The sequence below is a fragment of the Heteronotia binoei genome, chromosome 2, assembly GCF_032191835.1.
Source record: "Heteronotia binoei isolate CCM8104 ecotype False Entrance Well chromosome 2, APGP_CSIRO_Hbin_v1, whole genome shotgun sequence".
Lineage (NCBI taxonomy): Eukaryota > Metazoa > Chordata > Lepidosauria > Squamata > Gekkonidae > Heteronotia > Heteronotia binoei.
In genome coordinates, this window is record NC_083224.1 from 99,232,543 (window position 1) to 99,259,203 (window position 26,661).

Sequence of the window (26,661 nt, forward strand, 5' to 3'; positions counted from 1 at the left end):
TTAAATGCATGGACTCTTATCTGGGGAGAACCGGTTTGATTCCCCACTTCTCCACTTGCACCTGCTGGAATGGCCTTGGGTTAACCATAGCTTTGGCAGAGGTTGTCCTTGAAAGGGCAGCTGCTGTGAGAGCCCTTTCAGCCCCACCCACCTCACAGGGTGTCTGTTGTGGGGGGAAAAGATATAGAAGATTGTAAGCCACTCTGAGTCTCTGATTCAGAGAGAAGGGCGGGGTATAAATCTGCAATTCTTCACATGGAAGAGAGATTTGCCCCCAGGCCTCCTCAAATAGCTTGCTCATTGACTAGCCTTATTTATTTGGTTCATTTATATTCCGCCCTATCCCAAGCGAAAATTGGCCAAGGCTTTGAGGGCTGAATGAACCATCTCCAAAGCTGACTACTTTCTGATTAGTTGTTTTTGAGGTTTTTATTGATGCTGTTGATAATCAGGAATAATTTAAATGTTCCACTCCGTAGTGTATAAGGAATGATATGCTCCGGTGGCAGCAATTGTCTCACTTAGGCTAGACAGTCCATGATTCATACTTCAAAAAGCTGCATTGCTGTACTGTAAATAATATAAGGCTCTTTTTTTTCTGGCAGGTTTCTATGTAACACTGATTGTGAACCGCTGGTGGGCTCAATACACCAGCATTCCACTGCCGGACCAGCTGATGTGCGTCATCTCTAGCAATGTTCATGGCAAGGATGACAAAGGCCGCATTTTGCGGCGCACGCTCATCCGCTATGCAAACCTGTCATCTGTACTCATCCTGCGCTCAGTCAGCACCAGGGTGCTTAAGAGGTTCCCTACAATGGATCACCTAGTAGATGCTGGTAACTGCATCTTAAACCTGCAAAAGGAGAAGTGGGTTGGGGAGGTAGTGAGGCCCCAATATGACTAAACATTGTGAAGGCTTTGAATTTAGATAGCAGCACTATGTAATGAATCAGACTTTTCACCAACAGCTCCATAAATGTCACTGTTCCAGAAGCACCTAAACCTGAACACTGGTCTTGGGACACCAGGGAGAATTCTGCAACATAATCTGTTAAATCCTCAAGCTGAAAAATCCTCAACAAAATGGTAGGATGTTGCGTCCTTTGAAGGCAGGCCTGGGATTAGGGACTGATGATTGGAATTTTTTAGATCCAAGCGGGCGGCTGTGTTGGTCTGAAGCAGTTGAACAAAGCAGGAGTCATGTTGCACCTTTAAGACCAACCAATTTTTATTTAGAACGTAAGCTTTCGTGTGCTCTTAAGCACACTTCATCAGAAGAGGAATCCAGCAGTGAGCAAAGCCATACATAGCTATGTATGGCTCCTCTCAGCTATGTATGGCTTTGCTCACTGTGCTGGATTCCTCGTCTGATGAAGTGTGCTTAAGAGCACACGAAAGCTTACGTTCTAAATAAAAATTGGTTGGTCTTAAGGGTGCAACTTGACTCCTGGAATTTTTTAGACTGTAATATTCCGCTGAAGGAAAGTATTCACTGATTTTGTAGAGATCAGTTTTAAACTGACATTTCGCTATCTGTGTTATGTGTATCAGCAAAGTTCAAATTTCCATACAACATATTTGCATCAGCAATAAAATCAGTCCTACAGCTTATTACTGAACTACTAAATGGCATATGAGGCTAATTTTCAACACATGAATAAATGGATCAACTTTCTATTACACTAACAATGAACAAGGCTGCCAGGGATTAGTCATAAACCATACCTCACAACTTTTCTTTTTAAAAAACGAAATCAAGGCCACTTTGGAAGAGGAGAATTTAGGGCAGAGCAGTAAGGGAGAATGGGTACTTAACTAATTCCCAGCTCCAAATTGCCCATAAATTCTCCTGTGGGGCTCAGCATGTGTTTTTGTGACAGACTTACTAAAAGCCTTTATCATCTGAGGGCCTTCTTCACAACCAGAACAGGCTGGTCATTGATGCTCTTCCCAGTGCCAAGGAAGAGCAGGGTCACTAGTTCAGATTGCTCTTGCTTTTTACACAGGTTTCATGACACAAGATGAGCGCAAGAAGTTTGAGAGCCTCCATTCAGACTTCAACAAATACTGGATCCCTTGTGTGTGGTTCACCAATCTGGCAGCCCAGGCACGACGGGATGGGCGGATCCGGGATGATGTGGCACTCCGCCTGCTCATGGATGTAAGCTGTGGAAACAGGAGGTTGCCCCTTGGCAGCCCAACTTGTTCTTTGCTGCACAGCACCTGGCGTGATTTTTCTCCTTAGCTCAGTTTGATTTGAATGTTTCAAGGATGTACAGATACCTGTAGCAAAATAGCCAGTCCTTATTAATGAAAGAGAAATTTTATTTAGCACTGTATTTGACTAATCTAGTTTTGTTATTGGCAGCCCTGATATTTTAAATTGTGGTCTTTTAGGTGTTTTAAAATAATCATGTTATTTACATTGTAAGCTGTCTTGAGTTCCACAAGGTAGAAAGACAGCTAATAAAGGTTTTAATTTTTTTTAAAGCAATATTAGTCAGGGTCTTTTGCTTACTGTCTCCTCACTGTGGCCTTCACTGCTAGGTATTACTTCTATGACACAAAAGGGTAGTACAGGGACTGCCTGAGGTAGCAGTAATTGATCTATTATTCTCTCAGCTGAAAATCAGTTTTAACTATATTGACGGGGGAAGGGGAGAGGCCTTGAGATTTCACTCAAGTGAAGAATATACCAAGTCAGCAGCTAGCTAGCAAGAGGAAACCTGTCAGCTCTCTCAATGCCGAACTAAGAAAAAAAAAACCCTTCTCTGTTCAGGAGCTGAATCTCTACCGCTCCAAATGCAGCATGCTTTTTCACTATGACTGGATCAGCATCCCACTGGTGTACACGCAGGTCAGTAACAAGCATTCCCCACCCCCCAGTTGGAAAACAGATGCTCAGATGTTCATATCTTGGAAACAATTGCACCAACAAGAACAGATGAAGGGTTTTTCATATCTGCAAAAATCAAACAACTCAAATTCTAAAAGTTCACCTGCACAAAAGATATTCCCTCCTCCACACAAGCCTCCTGAGACATCTTAATTTTTCTGTAGTAAAGGGAGAAAATGCCTGTTACTCAGAAGCGATGGAGTTTGAATATCTTGATCTACCTTAAGCCTGAAGCATCCTTTTTTAATCCCAGCATCACCTTTCCTGTTTGATCAGTCAAATGTCCACATAACCTTTCTGTTTGTGTCCTGAAAACAGAATAATTGAGCCTGTGCCACTTGACACATCACTTTCCTCTCCCATCATGCATCCATTTTGCTTGCTGCTGCTGGAGACTTGCTGGCTCTTCCCTTCTGCAGCCGTTTCCCTTGCACATGGTCAGTTCTATTGCAGTAGGGACTAAACACAAATACGTATCTACTGTTACAGCTGCTAAATAAATGGCAAGCCAAGCTCACAAATTAAGAAATAAATCAGCAACTTTGTTCTCATTGCTTTGCAGATGATCAGGCATTTAGTACACTGCCAGAACATATGCAGTGTTTAATCAGATACTGAATATGCCCCTGTGTGACATTAGTAACACCAAATATCCAAATGACACTAATGGAATCTCTTCTGTAGGTAGTCACCATTGCTGTCTACTCTTTTTTTGCCTTTTGTGTGGTTGGGCGCCAGTTCCTACAGCCTCTGGACTCAGATAAAGATGGAGATCTAGATATGTATGTTCCCTTACCCACCCTCCTGCAGTTCTTCTTTTATGCTGGCTGGCTGAAGGTGAGAATGCTTCCCTCCACCCCATGCTTTGGTCTTTTATAGTCTTGAGAGTGGCTTGCCCAGGGAAGTAACATGAATCTGAGCAGAAGCTGTCCAAACCAAAGGTTTTACCAATTAACTGGTCTGTTAGAGATCTTGATTTCCATTTATAGAACCAAAGCAGGCAAGATGTATGTTATTCTCTGGGAATGAAGTTAGATAGCTGAGTGATTTTGCCAAAAGTCATTTGTAAGAAGTTTGCCAGATCACACCAAAGATCCATTTAGTCAAGCATTTTGTTTTTCACAAGGGTCCACTACTTTTGGGAAGAGCACAAATAGGTTCTGAAAGCAAGTCTTCCCCTCTGTTGTCCCCAGATTATTCAGTGGCATACTGCTCCCTTGAAGATGGCAGATAGCATTTAGGCATCATGGCTAAAAGCCATTTATATTCCCTATATTTAAAAAGCTAGATCAGGGACTCTTAGGAATCTGGTGGCAATTTACAAATAGGGACAGAATTCAGAATGTTGGGGGCATGGCTTCTCTTATGTTCTTGCCCACACTTGTAAGGACACTTGTTTCATACTGCTTGCCTGCAGTGAGGATTTCTTCCAGCCATTTTTAAAAGATTCTGCACAGCAAATAGAAATATATAACATTAAGGAGTTAGTGATAGACATTAGGCACCAAGATTATGCCATTAATATGCTTACATAAAGTTGTCTTGATCAGAGTGCTGCTTTATTTTTGTGATGAGCGTGTTCTTTTAAGGGCCTTGTTCTTGTCAAGCCCATCTGTTGAGTTCTCAGCTCAAATGCATAGGCTCACTATCTTCCAGTGTTCCGTTCCAATACATTTGGAGAAGGGGATTTAGTGATGTTACGTACTTAATATACCATCTGGGCTCAGAGTTCCTCCAAGCTTTACAAATTGTCTGCCAAAATTCTCAGAAATGTCACCTTTTGAAAAGAATATTCCCTTCTTCCTCCTCCTGCAGGTGGCAGAACAGATAATCAATCCATTTGGAGAGGATGACGACGACTTTGAAACCAACAAACTGATAGACAGGAACCTCCAGGTGAGTCTGACCATGTAAAAGAAAGCAATAGGCTATGCACATTGGGAATATTAGGTCCTTAAACACTTCTAGCTATCCCAGTTGCCACAATAAACAGTCTGAACAGTTATATGTAATCTGCATAATCTTGTCCTGCCACCTTGACTTATCCTCAGCACAATATTTCTGTGAAAACTCTCAATAAAAACATAGAAGACAGAGGGCTGGATCCTATGACTATGGCCTGCAATTGGCAATACCTTGCTGTGGCACAAAAAGCCTTATGCTGGATACAAGTATTACCACTAGTGGAATGGTGCAAAACCCAGAATTATGCAATTTGAGTGGAAGATCAGAATACAACTTCATGATCCTTTTTACCCAAAGACTGCATGCCATATTAAGATTTTATCTATTTGTAATTGCATTAATTCTATTTCTCACAAGACTTCACAATCTGATTTCTTCCACAAAATTCATGGCATGATTCCATCTAACGACAGCTGGAGAGCAAAATTCTGCTGTGGAACCAGCCATAACTCTCTACATCCCTTTACTCAAAACAGGCTGAGTTAGTCTGTATTCAAAGAAGTGTGCTTGCACACAGAAATTTATACTTTGAATAAAACTTTGTTGGTCTTAAAGGTGCCACTGGACTCAAGCTTTGTTCTGCTACTTTAGATCAACATGGCTGCCTACCTGAATCTTTCTTCGGATCCTTTAGCAATGAGTGTAATCAATTTTCTTTTATGTCTAAATCATCATTCCTCCAAACAGAAGCATCCTTGTTTATCTGGATTTACTTTGCACACTCTTTGTAATAACATCTGATTCTTCTTTATCTTCAAACGTTTAGTCATCACAAAAAAAATGTTTTACTCAGTTACCTTTTGATTTTTAAAAAAATGTCAATTATTGCCTGATTAGGTATCACTGCTTTCAGTGGATGACATGTACCAAAATTTACCCCCAACTGGCAAGGATAAATACTGGAATGAATCCACAGTGCAACCCCCCTACACAATGGCCACAGCAGCAGAGACCTTGAAACCCTCCTTCATGGGATCCACCTTTGACATGCGGTATGTTCAACAGGAAAACCAAATGTAGTTACTCTGCTGAGAGATGAAAGAGTGCTTAAGAGCTCTGAGGTCTAACTCCATAAACACTCAACTATTAAAAGTGTACTAGAGGCTTGTCTTCCTCTCATTGCCTGGACCAGTCCCCTTTTTCACAGTTCAGCCAACATTTCTTGATGGTAGTCTCATCTTCCTCTCAGCCCAGAGACACACAAAAAGCAACTTACTGCTCAGGGATGAGCTGAACTCTTCCTCTCAATCAGTGTGGGTAATAAAGGTAGGCCTCCAAATTAGTTTCATGTTAAGAGACATGCTACTGCCTCCCTGAACAAACTCTTGAGGGCAAGCCCCAAAATAAGAAAGAGCATCAAGGAAACACACAAGGCAGAAAACATTGACTAGTTTATTAGGGATAAAAATCCAGTACTGTATATGTCCAAACCTGTAGTGTAGATGTACTGAATCTACCGGCTTGGATCTAAAGCAGTATGAACAGAGATCAGCAAGAACCTTCTGTCTGCCCTCTCCCACTATACTGTCTATCCACTAGCAGAAATCCATTTCCACATAAGAAAACCCAGGTTGAGATCCAAGCCACTGTATAGTTCTGGTTACTCCATTATGTTTGTATAAGCTGATGAAGGTGCAGGAAAGGGCAAGTTGCAAGATGTTAGCACATTCTATAATTTAGGGCTATCCCAGGTAATAGTCAATTCGAGGTGAAGATGCTGACCTGCTAGTTGCCTTAAGACATGATACATTACTACTGACTTAAAGGCATTTAAAAGAGGCGTAAAGTAGTTCAGCAAAGACAGATCTATGAACAGTTCTTATGTAACCATAAGAACCAAATGAAATCTTCCAAGTCCAGATCCACTGAAGGACAAAGAACAGGGGAAAGCTATTGCCTGTGAAGACTAGTAGGCAAAACCCAATTCATTAAAGTGCAGGTTGTGTTTTGGGGTGCAAAAAGAGTTTCATTTAAGAATTATTCCCATTCCAAAGCTCCTACGACTACATGGCTCTCAAAAGTCTGGGAGCATTTCACTACGGAAAAAAACACCATAGCCTGCTAAGATCTTCCTTCCCTCACTCACAATTGCACTTTACAGACAAATGGTTTCCTTTCATTGACTATGTCACTTTACAGGAACTTCCTCCTTACAATCCCTCACAGATGGCTGATCTACTTTTAGCTTCTCTTCTCACCTACTTAGCAAGAGAGATGTCTTCCTTATCACCATCCATCTCAATCTATCTTTCCAGGAACAGGAGTGGGTATCAACAATTCTATATATTTTAATTTCCCCTTTAATCTTTTTTCTTTTCTTACTTCTTTATCCTTTCTTTTCCCTTACCTGTTTTAAATCTCATTTAAGTTGCAGATTGATTGTTTTTAGTGTATGGCTTTATATTTTAATTAACATATTTAGGTTCCACTTTTATGTATCATTTGCTCTTGCATTTTATGTGATAATTCCTATGCTGTATTGTATGCTTTGTATAACTATTATTTTTAAATAAATTTTTTATTTAAAAGTGGGGGGGATTATTCTCGTCTAGGTCCTGCCTAAGCTCAGATTGAGATGTAAACCATATTAAATCCCTGTAAGGATAACTGTACTGAAACATGTTATATAAATTGCTAAAATTTTGCTGCTGGAATCTTGGCACTCCAAGAAATTTTGGATGGAAGAGGTACAGGGGATTTTAAGATGAGATCCCTGCAGCAGCTCCCCAAATTCCCCCCTCATATTACACATGGGAGCCCCTGTACCTGAGAACAGGGATTGCTGTAGAAGGGAAGAGGTCATATTTCTCTGTACAAAGTCCTTCCACATGCAGATCCTGATGGGATTCAATTGCTTGTTTTAAGTTTCCTTCAGCTAATCTCTACCCTTCCTTGTGCAGGATGAGTGATGACCCAGAACTGAACCAGCAGAAAGATGCATCACCCAACATGACTAGGATCCAGACACCCCTGCTCAACCGCTTCCTTACTGCAGCAGCTTCCCCTGCAGTCAGCCTCAAGAATTTTGGGAAGGGCAGCCGAATTCACCATCAACTACTGCGTGCAAGGGCAGAAGGCACCTTCCCCTCCTCCAGCCCTAGCTTCTACCGTAAGGAAGACCCAGAATCAGTAGGTCGTATTGAGGAAGAGGAAACAGAGGATGAGGAGACTAGGCTTAGTGTAACCCCAACCTCTGACTCCCTTCTTGGAGTCTCCTACAAACCTGAAAACACAGGGATATGTAGAAAGGAACTACCCCATATTACAGTGATGAAAGCCTCTGATGACAGTATTAGCATCACTGACCAGCCCTCAAACTAGACCTACAACAGCAAGGCTTGCTGGGTCAGAGGGTGTCTATGTCACAGGGAGGCAGTTTCTTATGAACTCAAACAAGATACGAGCAACTACTTCACACATATTTACATGACATATTTTTGAATCTGTAACCATTTTTGAATCTGTAATAATTCTTGCAAACTTGTAAAGCCATAAAGATGCAAATGTCAATATTGATCCTACATGATCAGGAATCTCAAAGTAACTTCAGCAAATGATTTGCACCATATGAGTAATTTCGCAACCATGTTGACAGATCTGAACATGGATTCCTAAGAATTCAAATTAGTCTACATATCCTGTGGATGTTTCAAGGATACTGGTCTTACTGCAGGTGTCACTATAAAAGGCTGGAGAAATCCCCACCTCTTTGGTACCTTAAAGCTTTGAAATCATTCTTGAAGCCTAATCTAAAACTTATCAAATTGTATGTAGTTACACACATACAAACATTGGCCTAGCATCCAATTATCTTTCAATGTTTGACAGGCATGACTGCATCTGTGAAGCCAAAAGGAAGACACCTGGGTACAGACTACTGTGTTAAACTGTGAAATACCTCTGTATCACTTGAAAGAACAATGCAATCATATACCAGTTACTTACTTGTAGGTTTCCTCCTCCATTAAAAGCCTGCCTCAAAAGGTTTCATAAAGCACCCTCACACTATTACACACATCAGCTAGAAGAAACACAAAAATGCTACAATATCTGAAAATTCACTTCAAGGAGGATGATAATTTTCTATCTTTTCAAAGGCAGAGAATTGAGTCACTAGCTGAATTATGAGCAGACTTTGGAGGATGGTGGAAGACAAGAGAGCCTGGCATGACTTTGTCCATGGGGTTGCAAAGAGTCGGACTTAACTGTGAGACTTAACAACAAAAGCTGAATTCATAAACTAACAAGCAACAGTCCTATAATTTACAATTTCTTAACACCAGCCACACTTAAATCCACTCTGTCGTCCATTTATTCAAGCAGACAATGACTGGTTGAATTTATACCAAATTTCATTTATGCTCACTTAAAACCCCAAGGTGTATCTTCCAAAATGAGAATATAACAAAGTTAGAAAATGGGGGGAATTGTTCCCAGCTTTCGAAAGAACCAGACCTTTGGAAAAGAGGTCAGGCCCTTCTGCTAGAAGGGAGTTCATCTTGCACTGGAATGAGACTGAAAGGCCAACAGAAGACAACCCAGTCACTTAGCAGTGCGTCAACAGGCTGATTCCACAGCTGAATGAAGCATCATCAGGTGAAACTGGCAACTTACAGCATCTAATTTTGGTAGGTCACAAGCAAATAACTGTTGCAGGCCCAATAATTTTTTTTTGTTCCCTTACAGTCCCCCAAATCAACCATTAGAACTATGCTTTAAACATTCAAAGCGAGATCAAAGTCCTCTGTGAATCTGCACTCTACAAAGCCAAAAGGGCCAGGATGTCCCCCAAATGACACATTCAAGCTCACATGAAGTAAGACTTTCTAGCAGGAGCTGAGCACAAACTGCATATGACGTGCCTTTGTTGGTGATTAAGTTATTACATCCCAGGAAACAAAGGAACTTCCTCATGTGAACTTGCCACTCTGAGTTTTAAGGCTGGGGAAATTCAATAAATGAATAGTAAAGAAACACCTGCATGTATGTTAAAACTCCATACATCTGCATGAAACCTATAATCATCACAAATTATAATGACCTTGAAATTATTAGATTTCTTTAATATATTGTTCTGTACAAAACCATATTTAGTAGCTGGGGATCACCTGCACAGGCTCTGGCACAGCACACAAGAAAGCTACAGGTTCTTCTGCAAGGAAGCCACAACAGTGTGATTCTGAAACAAACTCAGAACTACTTTCGAATCAGATGACATCTCTGTTCAAGGATAAGATCATACTCAAACCAGCTTCCATGCTATTCTCTCTCTCTCTCAGGGATGGCCAAACTGCAGCTTGGGAGCCACATGTGGCTCTTGAAGCCTCCATCACCCTTTCAGTCAGCTTGGAAAAGGCATTTCTCTTTTTAAATCACTTCTCCAAGCCAGATGGTGGCTTAGAGAATGCATTTATTTGCTTTCTTTCCACCTTCACCTACTTTCCTTCCTTCCTTGTGGCTCTCAAACATCCGATGTTCATATATTGCAGCTCTCAAACATGTGGTATTTATTTTGTGTGGCTCTTACGTTAAGCAATTTGGCCACCCCTGCTCTCTCCCTCTATAGCCTACAACCTTCTCTTCCTCTTGACACCCATGAATAATCACATTAATCATTTATAACAAGAAACTGGCATGATTTATTGAGCCTTTTTAGGTACAGCAAGTGTTCATTTGCCTTTCCTGGCCTTGATCTTCCTCAGATAGAATTCCAGTTCTTTGCCTTCCAGAATGTAGCCATCTGCTCGGCCACACTGTCCAGGTCTGGAGGCAATGCAAGCTGCAAAACAAAACATACTATTAGAGAAGAAAAGTGAAATTTTGAGCTATGGAGCACCTCTCTTAATAATATTGAAGATAAAGAAGATATTGGATTTATATCCCGCCCTTCACTCCGAAGAGTCTCAGAGGGGCTCACAATCTCCTTTACCTTCCTCCCCCATAACGGACACCCTGTGAGGAGGGTGGGGCTGGAAAGGGCTCTCACAGCAGCCGCCCTTTCAAGGACAACCTCTGCCAGAGCTATGGCTGACCCAAGGCCATGCTAGCAGATGCAAGTGGAGGAGTGGGGAATCAAACCCGGTTCTCCCAGATAAGAGTCCGCACACTTAACCACACCAAACAGGCTCTCCATTTCTTTGCGTTTCTTTGCTGCCCACTTTTTGCCAAGATAGCAATGTCCTCATTCTCTTGTGTAACAGCACCATTTAAGGCTCTCTTGCCAAGCAGTAGGGCCTACCTAAGGGAGCCACCAGAGGATCACTAGTCTTGATGAATCACCTTCAGAATATGAATTGTCACCACTAGCATTCAGTAGCAGAACTGGACAAAGTTTTCATCATGAGGTGAACTTCAAAATTCCTGGTAATCAGCCACCACATCACTCCCTTAAGAGATGCCTTTCACGTTTAGCAAGCAATACTAGGAAAAGCTCCATAATCTTGGTTTAGCAAAGTCTCTCCTGGTTTTTCAAATTTAGTTAGCTATAATTTCAAGATCCAGAGCAGCAAATTAGCTATGGCCTTCTTTAATGCAAAGCTGTGAAATAATATCACCAATGAATACATTCTTAGAACCCACCGAGAATAAGACACAGCTTTAGACAGCACTGCAATACATCATTGATCTTACTGGCAAGTGCAGCATCTCTGGGCATTCTGCCTTTGTGCCTAGCTACACATTCCCTTCCTGCTTCTTACCAAGTAACTTCCCCTGCTGGAATTGCTCCTCCAGAAGGCTACTGATCTTGGCATTCTTTTTCCTCTCATCATACTTCTTCTGAATTTTCTTTGACCGCTTCTTGTTTAAGATTTCTTCCTCCTCAGGAGTCTAAATAAAGAGAATCATTATTAAAACATTCTGAGTTTAGGAAGAAGTTATATACTACTGTTTCACAGTATTTTACAAACACATGAAGGTCAATATAAAAAAGCTGACACCACACTGCTGGTTTAAACCATACACACTGAACAGCACTAGCACTGTGTCAAGTTCTTTACTATTTGGCATTTGCATTATCAGTACTGTAAGAGGTTGGTACAGGCCAGTGAACTGTCCAACTCTTAACATCATCACTACAACATCCCTTAGGTAGGCTCCATTGCACCATCACTACAAAAACTGTGTTCATATGCATATTAAGACTGTAGCACCATTTTACGTTATATTGTAATTTAAATTATTAATGCTGTTTTTATATAATTGCATTTTAATTGTAAATTGCTTTGAATTTTATTGTTGTATCATGGTACAATGTACTATGTCATGTAAGCCGCCCTGAGCCTGCTTTGGCAGGGCGGGATATAAATTAAAATTTATTATTATTATCAACAATTTTAATTTAATGCAATTTCAACCTGGTATTCTACTGCAAATCCACAGGGGCTGAAAACTGGCAACAGTAAGCACACTGAAGAGCTCAAGACTGGTTAAATACAAGCTAACAAAATGCTAAGACAGTTCTAGTACTGTTCTCATAAAGAATATGTCATCTAAGTATTCAAAACATTCTGTCTCCATTAAATGTTCTAATGTGAACTGGCCCCAGACAGTGCCTTCTTCAGATAAAAACCACTTGTCATCATTTTCCATTCAGCAGCAGAACTGGACAAATGTATCATCATCAGAAGAACAAAAAACACACCACACTATAGCTGAACATATATTAACATACAACACAGATTAAAACTATTGTCAAATTAAGCAGGACAGACAGCTATTATCTTCCTTCATAAGCCTTAAGTGATAGAAGCAAGATAGGCCTACTCAACCCGCTTCATACATACCAGTTTGGCTCCCTTTTTGCGCCCAAGGGGCAAGGCGTAGTGGGCTTCATACCACTGTCTGTATGGTGTGCTATCAATCAGTACAATGCAGTTTTTCACCAGGGTCTTTGTACGCACCAGCTCATTGTTGGATGCATTGTACACCACATCAATGATTCTAGTTTTGCGGGTACAACCTGTAAAAAGCAAGTGGCCATTTCACATCTTCCAAGAACAGACTATAAATAATGCATAAACACATGCACAAAAAGTCCCCACAATCACCTTGTAAGCAGAAGCTAGTGGAACCTAAACAGGAACCTATACAGAAGCTTTATTACTTTTCGTGTTGACTATCCCCAAAAAGCAATCTACAGTGAATACAGAATTTCCAACTCACCAGTCAGCAGTATCAAAAGAAAGGGCTGATCCTGTTGTCACTGTCATGACGACACCACAGTACCAACCCTGCCTATTTTGTATTGATTCATTTTGTTTGACTTATATCCCACCCTGCAAGCAGGCTCAGGGTGGGTTCCACCAGGTTACGCAAGTAACTGAAATACAGACTTAAAACTCTGCCTGAACAATCATGAAAACTGATCCAGAGGTTCATCAGCTCCCAAGATCACCGGGAGCAGGGAGAGGCCTAATACAGGATGATGTCTGTTGCCTCAACTGAAGGCCTGGTGGAAGAGCTCTGTTTGCAGGTCCTGCAGAACTGCAACAGGGCCCTGATGTCCAAGGGAAGCTCATTCCGAAAAAAGCCTTGGCCCTAGTTGAGGCAAATCAGACATCTCTGGGGCTACGGACCACCAGGAGATGTTGAGTTGCTGGTTTCAAAGACCTACATGGCTCATATAGGGAGAGGTGGTCCTGAAGGTATGCTGGCCCCTCGCTATATAGGGCTTCATTACACTTGAATTCAGACACAGCTTAAAGCCCCTGGAAGCACCAGACAGAGGTTTTAAATTATAATCTTAATTGTGTGTATGAGCACAGACTCCCTGGGGAAACTGCTGTGAAGCAATGGCTACAAATGCCTACAGAAAGAATCACTTTTACAAGATGGGAACCAGTTACTTTCTCCAACCCCCCCTCCCCCGAGTGAATTAAAAAACCTCATTCCCCCCTCCCCCCAAAAGATAATCAGTAATCTGCGCAGCAGGGACAGTAAATTCTCTCATAAAACTGAACAGGGCCTGCTAAAAAAGGAAGAACTGTGCAGAAGCACTTCCACTCTCCCACACGCACTCTGTCTCTTGAAAACTGAATACCAATCTTTCATTCTACAATAGTCTTTTTTTCAGAATTATGCATACATGATCCTAGCATTACCCCTTCTCAAATAATTACACAGCTCTTTTAAGTATCTACTGCAGATACAGAAACTCAGGGAACTATGACACATCATCCACAGAGATCTTAAGCATTCACAATCACTCCCTTAAGGTTAAATTTATAATCAGTGTTCTCTTGGCTGTGCATCTATTTTACTTACTGCTGTCATAGCTAATGCCACACATGCTGCATACCCACTTTGCACTTACATTCAGACCCCCAAGAGAAGTTTCCAACATCCAAGCGCAAAGCACGGTATTTCTTATTCCCACCACGTACCCTTACTGTGTGAATTCTCCTGGGGCCAATCTACAACAAAACATACAACAGATTTTGTCAAAACAATTACAGTACTAAATTCTTTCCGCAAAGACGAAGCCCACACAGCAACATGGTCAGTGTAACTATGACAACCCCTAGCATTGGCAAGTGCAAAGAAGACTAAAACAGCCCACAGCACCCACCTAAGGTGTAGTTCTCATCACTCCAGTTGCTCCAAAGTCCAGTAATGCTTCTCAAATACTACCTGCTCACACTACATGACAGGTTTTTAAAAGCAGTTTGCAGTATTTCTATGGGAGGGGACAGGTGATCGAAGAGATATCTCTAAATTCTCAAACTCAAATTCCTGAGAACACCAGAAGTCAGTATCTGAAGCCAATAAGAGAAAGCTGAATGCTAAAAAGAAAGGATAGCTAAACTCTGGAAAGAATTAAGATAGGTTCATAGGGAAACCTATATGGTAAACAACAAATGAAAGTCTGCTCCAGTTAACAGTTCTTGGTATTACCCACAACACATATGATAAGCTAACAGAATGAGACATGGTTTGTTTCTTAAGCCTAGAGATGTTTCAATTAAGGCAGTATAACTTTTCAGGTCACACTTCCTGCAAAGGACACTGAGAAGATGGAAATATACGCAAGTTCCAGAAACTATTTCACCACCTCTGAACATACTCTTATACTGCAGTTACAGCAGAACAACCACACTAGACCCACAGTCTCATACTTTGGTATTGGCAGGGGGTCGCCCCAACTCATACTTCCTCTTCTTATGGTAGGGTTTCCTCTTTCCCCCGGTCTTGCGGCGCTTGTGCCAGTTGTCCCTGGAGATACCTGGATGTACAGAATAAAAGCCAGCCAATGAAGGCACACGCGAAACATTGCAGGACAAATCCCCCTCCTGCCCCATAAGATACTTATGCCCAGTTCCTCAGCTCTCCAAGGTAATAAGTCTCCGCATGGCGTACTCGGCCTAAATGCAGCATTAAAGACGCTTCATCATTGGAACACGGAGCAAAGGACCGCACCGGCGGAGGGGGCGAGAGAAGGCTTCGGCCATGGAATAGGCGTCCATGCGCGAGGAGATTCCCGCCTCGCCTGGGGCCCGCTGCACGCGGCCTTTGTGCTAACATGGCACGAATACACAGGCCGAAGAAAAGTCTGCCATCCAGGTAAGGCCCGAGCACAGCAGCGGCACAAAAACAGGGCTCCAACCCGTGCAACTCATTCCACAAACGCCCCTCTTCCTGTTACCCGACCTGGAGCTTAGTAGGGTCGGACAACTAGCTAGATGGCAACGGATAAAAAAACCTCACCCTCCACCGCCGAACCACTCACCCATCCTACTCCGGAGGCGCCGCCAGCAAAAAGAAGGCCGCAAAGCATCACGGGGCAACTTCTTGCAGTTGACATCTCGCGATACCCTTTCTTTTGTGTACGAACGTCATCAAAATGCGACGCTGAACGTACGCGGTAGGAGAAAGCGAGGGTTATGAACGTACTCGAGAAAAGTCGGCCGAAAGTGTTCGTAGAGCTGGTCTCTTCAAGGGTTCTTGCAGGACACTAGTGGGCTTCTACACCCTGACCGAACTTTTCTGCTCTGTGCAGGTATATCACTGGGGCTAGCCAGACCCAAGAGTACAGGGCACCAGTCAATAGCTTTGCGGTCCGGATACTTTACCTTGTGCAGCTTTCTTCAGCACAGCTCGTCAGCAATGTGGTAGGTATGGCGTGCCTACCGATGTTGGGATTCCCTCTACAAACTGTTGAAAGGAATATGAATCCCAGAATAATTATACCCAGAAGTCTTAAAACTACACTGCAAACCTAATAATAGATTGACGAGGTAACAACAGAAACCACGAAAAGACATAACACTGTTGTGTGGCCCGCAATATGCTGTGTGTCTGCCTACATGCGGTCAAGGCGCTTTCAACTTAATAGCAACCCTATGAATTAATGTCCTTCAAAACATATTCTCATTAATAGCCTTGCTCAGGTCTTGTAAACTGAGTGTCATGGCTTCCTTTATTGCAGGGGTGGGGAATCTCCGTCCCGAGGGCCATATACGGCCCTAGAGGTCACTTGGTGTGGCCCTCGGGGATTGCTGGACCGAACCAAGCCATGTGGTAGCCTCCCTGGGGCCTGGCTGGCCAGCGAGGATCGTGGGACCCAGCTGCGCTGTGCAGCAGCCTCCCCAGGGCCAGGCAGGGATCACAGGGCCCAGAGGTACTGTGTGGCAGCCTCCCTGGGCCTAGCTGGCCAACCAGAATTGCTGCAGGGCCTGGAAAAGTTATTGTCACAGTTCAGTTTGCACTTGATTATCCCAGATGGTGTGGCCTAATATGCTGATATTAGGGGATGTGGTCTAATATCCTACTGAGTTCCTGCTGGCATTTGCCTAGGGCGGTGGGCCAGGGGTGTGTGTGTGTGCCAGATTAGGCTCTCCCCACATGACTTCAAATAGAAAAACAGTTATTTGCATTAATTTTGCTGGCCTGAATCATTCTTCCTCAGTGGAGCACTGTTTTTTAAGTTGATAATTTTTATGGCCCACGAATGATGTTATAAATATCCATATCGCCCTTGGCAGAAAAAAGGTTCCCCACCCCTACTTTATTGATTCATTCAGTCTCATGTTTCCTGCTGCTGCCTTCAACTTCCCCTCTTTTACAGTGAATCTCATCTTCTCAGAATGTGATCAGAGTACAATAGCCTCAGTTTTGGTCATTTTAGCTTCTAGGGGAGAGTTCAGGCTTGACGATCTAGATTCACAGGGGTGTCAAACATGCAGTTCAGGGACCGAATCAGGCCCCTGGAGGGTTCTTATCAGCCCCCTGAGAAACTGGCTGTCATCTTCTTTCTCCCTGTATCTTGCTTCTTTCTGCATAACAGCTTGCTTTGCAAGGCTTACTCAATTGCACAGGAGCTACGAAGCAAAACCTCCATTTTCTCCATTGACTGAGGCTCCTCCGCTGGGGAGGAAGACCTTGCTTTGCCAGACTCTCTCAATTGCACAGCAGAGCTACTGAGCCAAGCCTCTTTCTTCTATTGGCTGAGGCTCCCCCCTGGGGTATGAAAGGAAAGAGCTTCCTTGGCCTAGTTCTCTGGATCCCATGGGAGAAATACAAAGAAAGCATCTTTAAGACCAATGAGTGCTAATGTTTTAAGCACATTTTAAGTTTTTAAAAAATATATTAGTGTTTGTGTTCTTTATAAAATTTATATCTCTGCTACCTAATCTTAAATAGGTACATACACACATGGCCCAGCCTGACATGGCCCAGCCCAACTGTCAGATCTGGCCCTCATAACAAATGAGTTTGATACCCTTGGTCTAGAATCCACTTGTCTTTTTGGTGGTCAATGGTACCCGTAAAAGTCTCCTTCAACACCATGTTTGAAATGAATCAACATCCTTCTCAGCTTTCACCATTGTCCAATTTTCACATCTACACATAGCAATGGGGGTATAGCAGCGCCCGCCTCACGGCCTCACTGGATCTCTTTATTTCAGTCTCTTTGGGGTATTTGATGGAAATAGAATTCTCTTCGTAGGAGACCACAGCAGCTTTGTACTTTTTCCCAAAAATATAGGCTCTCAAGAACTTTAACTCAAACCACAGATTTATTATAACACAAAGTCTTAAACTTGGGGATATGGGAGATATTTACACAGGCTAACACGTTGCTCAGTTGTTTCAGGCTTTACAATAACTTCTCCCTTCTTGAGTCTCTCAGTTTCAGGTCACAGTTTCTCTATAACTCGTTCTCCACCTCTAGCCAAGGTCTGGCCTCTTGGGAACGATGTGCCAAGTCTCACCCCTCGACTGGAGCCACTACTACCAGTCCTTCTGGTGTCTCAGACCCACATCCACTCCCTCAACCACCTCACTAGATCTTCAGAGTTGTCTATAGGTGTCTGTGACCGTTCAGGTCTTGACTGACTCACACTTGTTCCTCACACAGAGCCCTCTTGGCTGGTTTTGTCGCGCTTGCAGTCTCTGGAAGTCTTTCCCGCCACTGTCTCAAGCTCCTTCACAGGATCAGCTGTCCTCCCAGCCTCGGTCAGGCACGAACTGACCCACTCAGTCTCTGTCAGGCCCCAACACTGACAGACTTCTGACAGGCACCAACTCTGTCAGACACCAACTGACTGAATGACTGCCTCAGCAGTTTCCTCTGTCACTCAACCACTTTTCCTCCCTGAGAGCTCCGAGCACTTTGCCTCCACCCTCAGGTCACCTGACGCAGGCCCTGTGCTTCGTCAGTGTCTGGTTAACCCCTAGCTTTCCGTCATAGGGGGTAATACAAGAATTATCTTGATCTGGATATTTTATTTTATTTTTCATTTATTGAATCAGATTTATATGCTGCCCTCCCCTGATGGGCTCTGGGCAGCTAACAACAAATGAAAACATAAAATATTAAAAACAAAATATACAATAAAATCATTTCCATTTTATAGTCATTAAAAGTCCAAGATACATGTTGATGTTCTAGTTATTCTGATGTTTCTGGTTTCAGTTACGTTAATTCAGTGAGATTGTCAGTGCTGTTTTAATAGCCTCCTCCCCTTAAACCATTAACAGCAAGTCTGAACAGTTTGGTCTTGCAGGGCCTTGATGTTTTCGTGGAGGGCATTCCACAAAGCGGGGGCTATTACTGAGAACGCTCTGGCTCTGGTGGTGGACAATCGAGCTTCTTTCGGTCCAGGGATCCTAAGATTTTGGGACCCTGAACGTAGTGCTCTCTGGGGTACATATGGGGAGAGGCTGTCCCAAAGGTAGACAGGTCCCAGGCCATATAGGGCTTTAAAGGTTATGACCAGCACCTTGAAGCAAATCCAGAATGCCACAGGCGACCAGTGTAACGTTTCCAACACAAGTTGATTGTGCTCCCATACAGGTAGCTCCATTAGCAAACTGGCTGTTGCGTTTTGCACCAGTTGCAGCCTCCAAATTTGAGTCAAGGGCAGCCACATGTAGAGGACGTTACAGTAGTCTAATCTTGAGGTGGCCGTTGCATGGATCAAGTGGTTGTGCTTCAGGTATGGAGCCAGCTGCCTTATCCGCCTAAAGCGGTAAAATGCGGATTTGGCAGTGGCTGCTACCTGGGCCTCCATTGTCAGCAAAGGCTCCAGAAGCATCCCTAAGCTATTGACCTTTGGAGCTGGCGCCATAGGCATCCCATCAAAGGCCAGCAGAGGGATCTGCCGAGCCAGTTTGTAGTGGTTAAATGTGCGGACTCTTATCTGGGAGAACCGGGTTTGATTCCACACTCCTCTACTTACAGCTGCTGGAATGGCCTTGAGTTGTCCTTGAAAGGGCAGCTGCTGTGAGAGCCCTCTCAGCCCCACCCACCTCACAGGATGTCTGTTGTGAGGGGAGAACATATAGGAGATTGTAAGCCGCTCTGAGACTCTAATCCAAAGAGAAGGGCAGGGTATAAATCTGCACTCTTCTTCTTCATCTCTCTACCCAGACTGCCACGACCTAGGCACAGGACCTCTGTCTTCACTGGATTCAATTTCAATCGACTCTGCCTGAGCCATTTCACTATGACTTGCAATGCCAGGTCCAGTTTTTCCAGGGCACAGCTGGACTGCCCTCGCATCAATAGAGCTGGGTGTCATTTGCATACTGTATGCATACTGCATACAGCCCATATCTCAGGACAATCTGGGCAAGGGGGCACATGTAGAAGTTAAACAGCATCGGGGAGTGAACCGCAGCCTGAGGCAAGTGGGTGCCTCTGGCTCTCCTATAGCCACCCTTTGTCCCCGGCCTTGGAGAAAATAAGTAAGCCATTGAAGGGCAGACCCCTGAATCCCCGTGCCAACGAGGTGGCGTGACAGTAGCTGGAGGTCGATATTATCAAATACAGCCAACAGATCTAACAACAACAGCACTGCCGAGCTGCCCCAATCCAGATGCCTCAAGGAGAGCCAGTTTGGTGTAGTGGTTAAGTGTGCGGACTCTTATCTGGGAGAACCGGGTTTGATTCCCCACTCCTCCACTTGCACCTGCTGGAATGGCCTTGGGTCAGCCATAGCTCTGGCAGAGGTTGTCCTTGAAAGGGCAGCTGCTGTGAGAGCCCTCTCCAGCCCCACCCACTTCACAGGGTGTCTGTTGTAGGGGAGGAAGGTAAAGGAGATTGGGAGCCGCTCTGAGACTCTTCAGAGTGGATGGCGGGATATAAATCCAATATCATCATCATCTTCAAGAGATCTATTATTATTTATTAAATTTATTAATCTCATCCCGGCCAATGCCGGGCTCAGGGCGATGTACAACAAAAGGTACACATAAAATCAATAAAACCAGTAATTTAAAACAGTTGCAACCCAATGAACCTACTTTATAGTATGCTGTATTTCTGCTTTCCGGGCATTGGGAGCAGTTCCCCTGTTAAGTATGAGGGCAACCAGTACCATCTCTGTCCCATTGCCTGGACGGAAGCCAGACTGAAATGGGTCTAAGATGGAAGCGTCCTCCAAAAATCCCTGTAACTGTACTTACACTGCCCTCAATGACTTTACCCAAAAAGGGCAAGTTCGACACTGGCCAGTAGTTTGCCAATACGGCCGGGTCCAGAGATGGTTTTTTGAGGCGAGGGCGTACCACCGCCTCAAGGGACATGGGAAGGTTCTTTCGATCAGGGACCTGTTGATAATCTCCTGAAATGGGGCTCGTAATTCCATCCAGCAAGCATGCATCAACCAGGATGGACAAATTGCAGGTAGTGGGATGTACAGTACAGAGGACTTTGTCAACTTCCCCCAAGCTGAGTGGAGTGAAATTATCCAAGGTTTAACCAAAGGACGTGCTTGGAACGAGTTCACTTACTGTATCAAAATTGGCGGGGAGATCGCAGCGGAGTGACAGGATGTTATTTGGAATATATACCACTTTTAGGCAATCAGTGTTTTAAAATGTTTAAATGGTTTCAGCTAGCACTTGTGTGTACATAAAGCAGAGGGAGAAAGCCTCTGTAGAGGCTGGAAAGAAGCAAGAGGGGAATGCTATTAAAAGATCTAAGTCAAGAATGATGTAAACTATTTTTACATACATTGTTTGAATCAAAGGAACAGTAATGTTATAGAACACTGTCAACTGTATGCTTCCTTCTTTTTGGAGGTGGAGTTGGGAGGAGTTATGACTAAGTCTAAGCATTAGGGAATGAGTCCCATAAAATTTCTCAGGCGAATTGTACCAGAGAATAGATTTTGTTTGAAAAGGAGCAGGGGTTCAGTGACTGGAAAAAAATAGCTTAAAATACTGAATTATGCAAAAACTCACAGAAGTCAAGACTGAAGCTACTCACCTTTGTAAAACATCAAGGAAGATTTAAAAAAAATCATTGTTGAAATAAATACAGCTCAAACCAAATAAAGCAACACTTGCATAATCCCTATATAAAATAAAACTGGATCTTATGCAAAATAATATTAGGATGGTAAAGAGGAAGTTCAATCAGCTAGACTGTGATGGTCTACAGCAAGCCAAACTTCCTTAATGCAAGAGCCATATAAAATAAATATCAGATGTTTGAGAGCTGCAAGACATGAATGTCAGATGTTTGAGAGCTGGAAGGAAAGGAAACTGATGGAGAGGTAGAAAGAAAGCAACTTTAAATGCATTCTCCAAGCTGCCAGTTGGCTTGGAAAAGTGATTTAAAGAGAGGTATGCCTTCTCCAAGCCGGCCGATGGGGTGGTGGGGGCTTCAGGAGTGTGAGTCACCTGTGGCTCCTGACCTGCAGTTTGGCCACCCATCTACAGTGAGCCAACTTGAATTTCATTTTAAGGTGAAGTAACAACTGAATGTTTTGATTTAAAAGCCATTTTAGAGCTTGTGCCAGCTGACTGGGATTTTGGACCTTTTGAACAGCATTTGCTGCTGCCACCCCCTCCCTTGAGTTTCAGCCGTACTTTACCATTCAGCATTTGGAGCTGCTGTTCCCAAATCCCCATTTATAAATAGTGTGCTGTTTTTCAAGCAAGCAACAGATAAATGCTTTAATTGAAATTCTACTTGTATAAAACTAAATTCAATTTCAGTTGAGAACTGAACACAGTTCTTTGAATCCCAGCCACAGAATACTTTTTTTGCATTGCAACTTTATGAATTGACACTGAAGGCTACATACATAAAAACCTGTATTAATCATTTCACTCTTTGAAGAAATCAGAGGCATTGTAGTGCTCCCCCAATTCCAATTTTTCCATTGAAATTTTGTTTTTCTCCATACATGATATGCATAGGAAGATCCAAAATACATTTCTTTATCCTGGAGTTGCTGTCCTGTTCATGAGGGTACTAGACAGGGCTCTCTCAGCTTGTGGATTGTTGCTTGACTTAATCTGGTGGTGCTAATGGTAATGGAAGCCAGGACACCCAGGATCTGCTGTCTTCTTGACCTGGCTTTCCAAGTTCAGCCTTTGCAGCTCTCTCCTCAAAAGACTGTGACAGTAACCCATATACTGGAAAACTAGCAGCTTATTGTTCATTATTTTCAAGACTATGCTACTGAATGTACAGCATTAAGAGCTCAACAGTATCCAAATATGCTGCTTCTGTGACTGTTCAAGACTTTTTGTTCAAATACCATTTTTGCCACAAAAGTCGCGTTTTCTGTTTATCCCTACCTTCAAGGTGGCAAAAATTAAGTTATTTGTGGTAACACAGCAGAGTGCAGCAGTTTGCCCTTTTCTCTTTTAATACTGAGGGTACTTGAAATGCATTTGCATTTTCAATATTCACTTCAGAATTTTCTGTATATATTACTCAGGTAAACTGTTATTTTTCTTCTGTTTTGTGGTAAGATTTGTTCTGTAAACAAAACTGAATGGGTTGAGCATGAAGCATGCTGCAAGAAAAGCAAAACAATTCAACTTGCATCTTTCGCTTTAGAAAATAATAAAGGGATACTCAAAGTTATCACTGTATTATCTATAATGCTCTGGTCAGTCCCAATCAAACCCCAAGTTAGATAATGAGTCATCAGTGCAGCCCTCTATGGATGTGATGCATAGTCCCCTTAATGTTTCAATAGATGATGACCTTCTTGTCCCTTGCAAAATTGTTCTCTTTCATTGCTCTGCATGGCTCCATCCCAGACTCTTGGCTTGATTCTATAATTATCCCAATTTACAAAAAGGGGGGGCTAGAGTTACCAGAAAATCTCCACCCCATTAGTTTATTATCTATAGTGGGGAAAATTGTATGCCCACTATATTTAGAACTCCAATTAACTGACTGGATGCACCTAGACAACATCATAGGTCCTGAACAAATTGGCTTCTCCAAAGGTAAATCTGCTATGGACCATTGCTGCACTCTGGCCTTCCTTGCTGAAAAATATATGCATACCGGGACAAAAAAATTATATGCCACCTTCATCGACTTGAAGGGCACATTTGATTCAATAGAAAGAGCCCAACTATGGATTAAGCTAGATTACCTGGGAATGGACCCTCGTCTGCTGTTTCTCGAGGAAACTTCATTCTAATACTTTTTGCCAAGTGAAATTTTCTTCTAGTGGTGACTTGACTAGCAAAATCCCAGTGTTAAAGGGGGTTAAACAAGGTTGCGTGCTGGCCCCGCAGATTTTTAATTTTTTTTTACTGACCTGGTACAATTTTTGAACCCTATTAATGGTCATCCGCCTAAACTAGCAGGCCGAGCAGTCCCCTTATTACTTTATGCCGATGATACTATCATCCTCTCTTGCACAAGTGTGGGCCTGCAAAGGTATTTGAATGCCTTCTATGACTACTGTAATTGTAATTCACTCTCTATCAATTATGCCAAATCTAAAGAAGTTGTCTTTGCAAATTGCTGGCACCCACAGGATGGTTTATTGGCAACTCAACAATTGAGCAAACGAAAATTTTTAAATACTTAGGAATCACTTTTAATCACATTAAGCTGGGTTTCACATTGTAACAACACTGTCAACTTGGCTAAACAGTTTTTCTTTGTAAAGGGCAACCAATTCGTTCCGGCAGCAATTAAGGTGTTCAAAGCGAAAACGCTAGCCCAAATTCTCTATGGTATCCCTATATGGATCTCGGCATTTACCAGGAACATTCAAGCCTCATTCTTTAGACAAATTCTTGCTATGCCAAAATGTGTGTCCTACTTTGCTCTCTGCTCTGAAGTGGGTCAGTCTTTGGTGGAGACAAAAGCCTGAATTGTGGTGTTTAAATTCTGGCTGAAAATTCACTTTAGAACAGATCCTAAAAGCCGTCTTGATTGTATGAAAAGAGACCCATATATTTCATCCTGGTCAGCAGTTCTCATGTCCAACCTTAACCAGTTGGGGTTAGAGGTTGATGATTTTTTTACTTCTGAGGAGTCCTATATCTTCAGATGTATTAAATTGAGACTGTTGGAGTTGGAGGAAACAAAACTACGTCCAACAGACCCTTATATTTGCTCCCCAGCTTCCTTAGGTCTTTATGCTTTCTGTGGCAAAATGCCCCATTATCTATCAGACTTAACCATTCCAAGTCACTGCAGGGCATTTATGTTGGCTAGACTAAATGCGTTTCCCTCCAAAGTTTTACAAGGGAGATATCGAGTCCCTTTAGGTGACACTCTGTTCCTGTGCAGCGAATATTCCCGACTGAATTCAGCATATATTGCTTGATTGTTTCTTTTATCATAATCTCCATAAAGATTTTGCAAGCTTTCTTTCTCCCCAGATCTGTCTATTCTGCCACCCTGTTATTATTTATTGAACAATATTGAGGGGGAGGTTAGCGAGGCTGTGGCAAATTTTTTGGCTGACATCCTTAAATTTAAATTTGACCATGTATGAATGCATCTGTAAGCTCGGTTTCATTTTGATTTTATCTCCAATGTTTAAATTTTTATATTATGTGTATTTTATTTGCAACTGTTATGCCACTAAAGGTTTGGTATGGTATGGTATTATCTATAAATCTTAGAAATATATATATATAAATTTTATTGGCCACTGTGTGACAGAGTGTTGGACTGGATGGGCCATTGGCCTGATCTAACATGGCTTCTCTTATGTTCTTATGAAGTGCTTTGCTGAGAAATGACAAAGGATTGGCAAACTGATGCAAAATATTTATTCCAAGTTAGTTATCTTTTGATGCAGTAGTTTTTCCCCCTCATACAGACTCAATGTGATAATCACTTTTTTAAATCTGTAAATAATGTTATCAAAATAATCTTAATCTTTGAAATCCCACAAAAATTTATATTTTACAATCCACCCTGAATATCAAGGTTGCAAGAACACAAACAATTCCTATATCCAAATATTTTACAGCTGTACCCCAAAAGAGAAAGAAAAAAAAAACACGCCTGGTTAAGTGATGAAGCTCCCCGAGCCGCCAAAAAATAATAAAAAAGTTCCATGTTATTAGCATTAATTTAACACAATCAGAACTTCCATAGCCATTTTGTCATTGACAATGATTGTTTTAGCACATTATTGCCGCACAGCATTTTGCAATGTGGACGGCAGTATGAGAAGTTTGTGGCTGCCCACATCAGTCCCTGACATCTTGCTGCTGACGAGACTGAACCTGAGCCTTGCCCCAGAAGGCGTTGGGTCACCCATCTGCGTGGACTGTTCTCTATGAAGCACAGAAGGGCAAAACCAAAAAGTAATGAGCCAATAGCTTTCTTCTTTGGGATAAAATTCTTTCCCTTGTGCATGAAGTTTTCAACAATAAAAAGAAACTGAACATACTTGAGACAGAATAAACTCTGCTTCATTAGAACCTCAAACATTTATGTGCTGAACTACAAACTGAGTTTGCTGGGTTTGTTTTGTACTGTGTAATTTTCTGTGCCCATTTTAGGCATCGTCATCTGAAGTTTCACTGCTACTGGTTTCTGTGTCTGACTCTTCAAACTCTGTCTTAAAAGTGCTTCTCCAGTAGGAGAACAATTGACTACTGCCACGGCCTTGAAGAAATCCATTCTTCCTAAAGCCATTTCTTCTTAGCTAGAAGAAACAAACAAAAATGAGTTTATCACATCTAGGCAAGCAGCTCAAAGCAATTATACCCGAAAACCATATACATATAAGGTTTGTTGCCAGTGTAGCAAAATGAAGTCACTTACTTTTAAGCAGCTGCAGTTTTTCACTGGAGACACTGTTCTTTATTACTTAGAGAACAAACCTATGCCAGAATTTTGCTCAAATTTATTTAATTGACTAACTGCTAGGAAGCTTTTTTAGGATTGCATTGTTAGTCTGGAAAACAGAATACTACTTATAGAGTTTGACTTGAGGAAAATAAGCTGAACAAACCTGCTCTGACTTTATTTGGAACTCTCTGAGCTCATCTTCTGTGAGGGGAAGGCAATTCTCATCATTTTCTGGATATTCCTGCCATCCCATTGCTTTCAATAACCTAGC

General features: G+C 42.4%; 4 protein-coding genes and 5 non-coding genes across 13 annotated transcripts in view; 1 reads left to right on the forward strand and 8 right to left on the reverse strand.

The window, feature by feature from the left end:
* The window catches only part of BEST4 (bestrophin 4), a 42,221-nt gene extending 33,698 nt beyond the window's left edge, over nt 1-8,523 (forward strand). The window contains exons 4-10 of one of the 4 annotated variants that reach the window (XM_060231730.1): nt 606-839; nt 2,010-2,164; nt 2,783-2,860; nt 3,584-3,736; nt 4,715-4,795; nt 5,702-5,856; nt 7,765-8,523. In XM_060231730.1, coding sequence (XP_060087713.1) covers nt 606-839; nt 2,010-2,164; nt 2,783-2,860; nt 3,584-3,736; nt 4,715-4,795; nt 5,702-5,856; nt 7,765-8,185 — 1,277 coding nt within the window. In that variant the 3' untranslated portion in view covers nt 8,186-8,523. The remainder of the gene's footprint in view (nt 1-605; nt 840-2,009; nt 2,165-2,782; nt 2,861-3,583; nt 3,737-4,714; nt 4,796-5,701; nt 5,857-7,764) is intronic. The other 3 variants (XM_060231731.1, XM_060231732.1, XM_060231733.1) reach the window with 3 other exon arrangements.
* The window catches only part of IPP (intracisternal A particle-promoted polypeptide), a 523,673-nt gene that overhangs the window by 411,996 nt on the left and 85,016 nt on the right, over nt 1-26,661 (reverse strand). The gene's annotated exons all lie outside the window — the stretch shown is intronic.
* LOC132567889 (small nucleolar RNA SNORA35) lies at nt 9,290-9,422 on the reverse strand. Its single transcript, XR_009555154.1, has one exon. It is a non-coding gene; the product is annotated as a small nucleolar RNA SNORA35 (small nucleolar RNA).
* Nucleotides 10,480-26,661, reverse strand: part of RPS8 (ribosomal protein S8) — a 169,245-nt gene continuing 153,063 nt past the window's right edge. Inside the window, exons 1-6 of one of the 2 annotated variants that reach the window (XM_060231739.1) lie at nt 15,591-15,950; nt 14,980-15,086; nt 14,178-14,277; nt 12,649-12,824; nt 11,563-11,692; nt 10,480-10,643 (exon numbers count right to left, since the gene is read on the reverse strand). In XM_060231739.1, coding sequence (XP_060087722.1) covers nt 10,534-10,643; nt 11,563-11,692; nt 12,649-12,824; nt 14,178-14,277; nt 14,980-15,086; nt 15,591-15,594 — 627 coding nt within the window. In that variant the 5' untranslated portion in view covers nt 15,595-15,950 and the 3' untranslated portion in view covers nt 10,480-10,533. Of the gene's footprint in view, nt 10,644-11,562; nt 11,693-12,648; nt 12,825-14,177; nt 14,278-14,979; nt 15,087-15,590; nt 15,951-26,661 lie in introns of those variants that run through there. The other variant, XM_060231740.1, reaches the window with a different exon arrangement.
* LOC132567877 (small nucleolar RNA SNORD38) lies at nt 11,141-11,209 on the reverse strand. The gene has a single exon (XR_009555142.1). It is a non-coding gene; the product is annotated as a small nucleolar RNA SNORD38 (small nucleolar RNA).
* On the reverse strand, nt 12,418-12,492 carry LOC132567876 (small nucleolar RNA SNORD38). Its single transcript, XR_009555141.1, has one exon. It is a non-coding gene; the product is annotated as a small nucleolar RNA SNORD38 (small nucleolar RNA).
* LOC132567878 (small nucleolar RNA SNORD46) lies at nt 14,358-14,460 on the reverse strand. The gene has a single exon (XR_009555143.1). It is a non-coding gene; the product is annotated as a small nucleolar RNA SNORD46 (small nucleolar RNA).
* On the reverse strand, nt 15,180-15,260 carry LOC132567875 (small nucleolar RNA SNORD55/SNORD39). Its single transcript, XR_009555140.1, has one exon. It is a non-coding gene; the product is annotated as a small nucleolar RNA SNORD55/SNORD39 (small nucleolar RNA).
* GPBP1L1 (GC-rich promoter binding protein 1 like 1) overlaps nt 25,335-26,661 on the reverse strand; it is a 44,886-nt gene continuing 43,559 nt past the window's right edge. Inside the window, exons 11-12 of the mRNA XM_060231735.1 lie at nt 26,554-26,656; nt 25,335-26,244 (exon numbers count right to left, since the gene is read on the reverse strand). Of these exons, the coding sequence (XP_060087718.1) occupies nt 26,095-26,244; nt 26,554-26,656 (253 nt within the window). The 3' untranslated portion in view covers nt 25,335-26,094. The remainder of the gene's footprint in view (nt 26,245-26,553; nt 26,657-26,661) is intronic.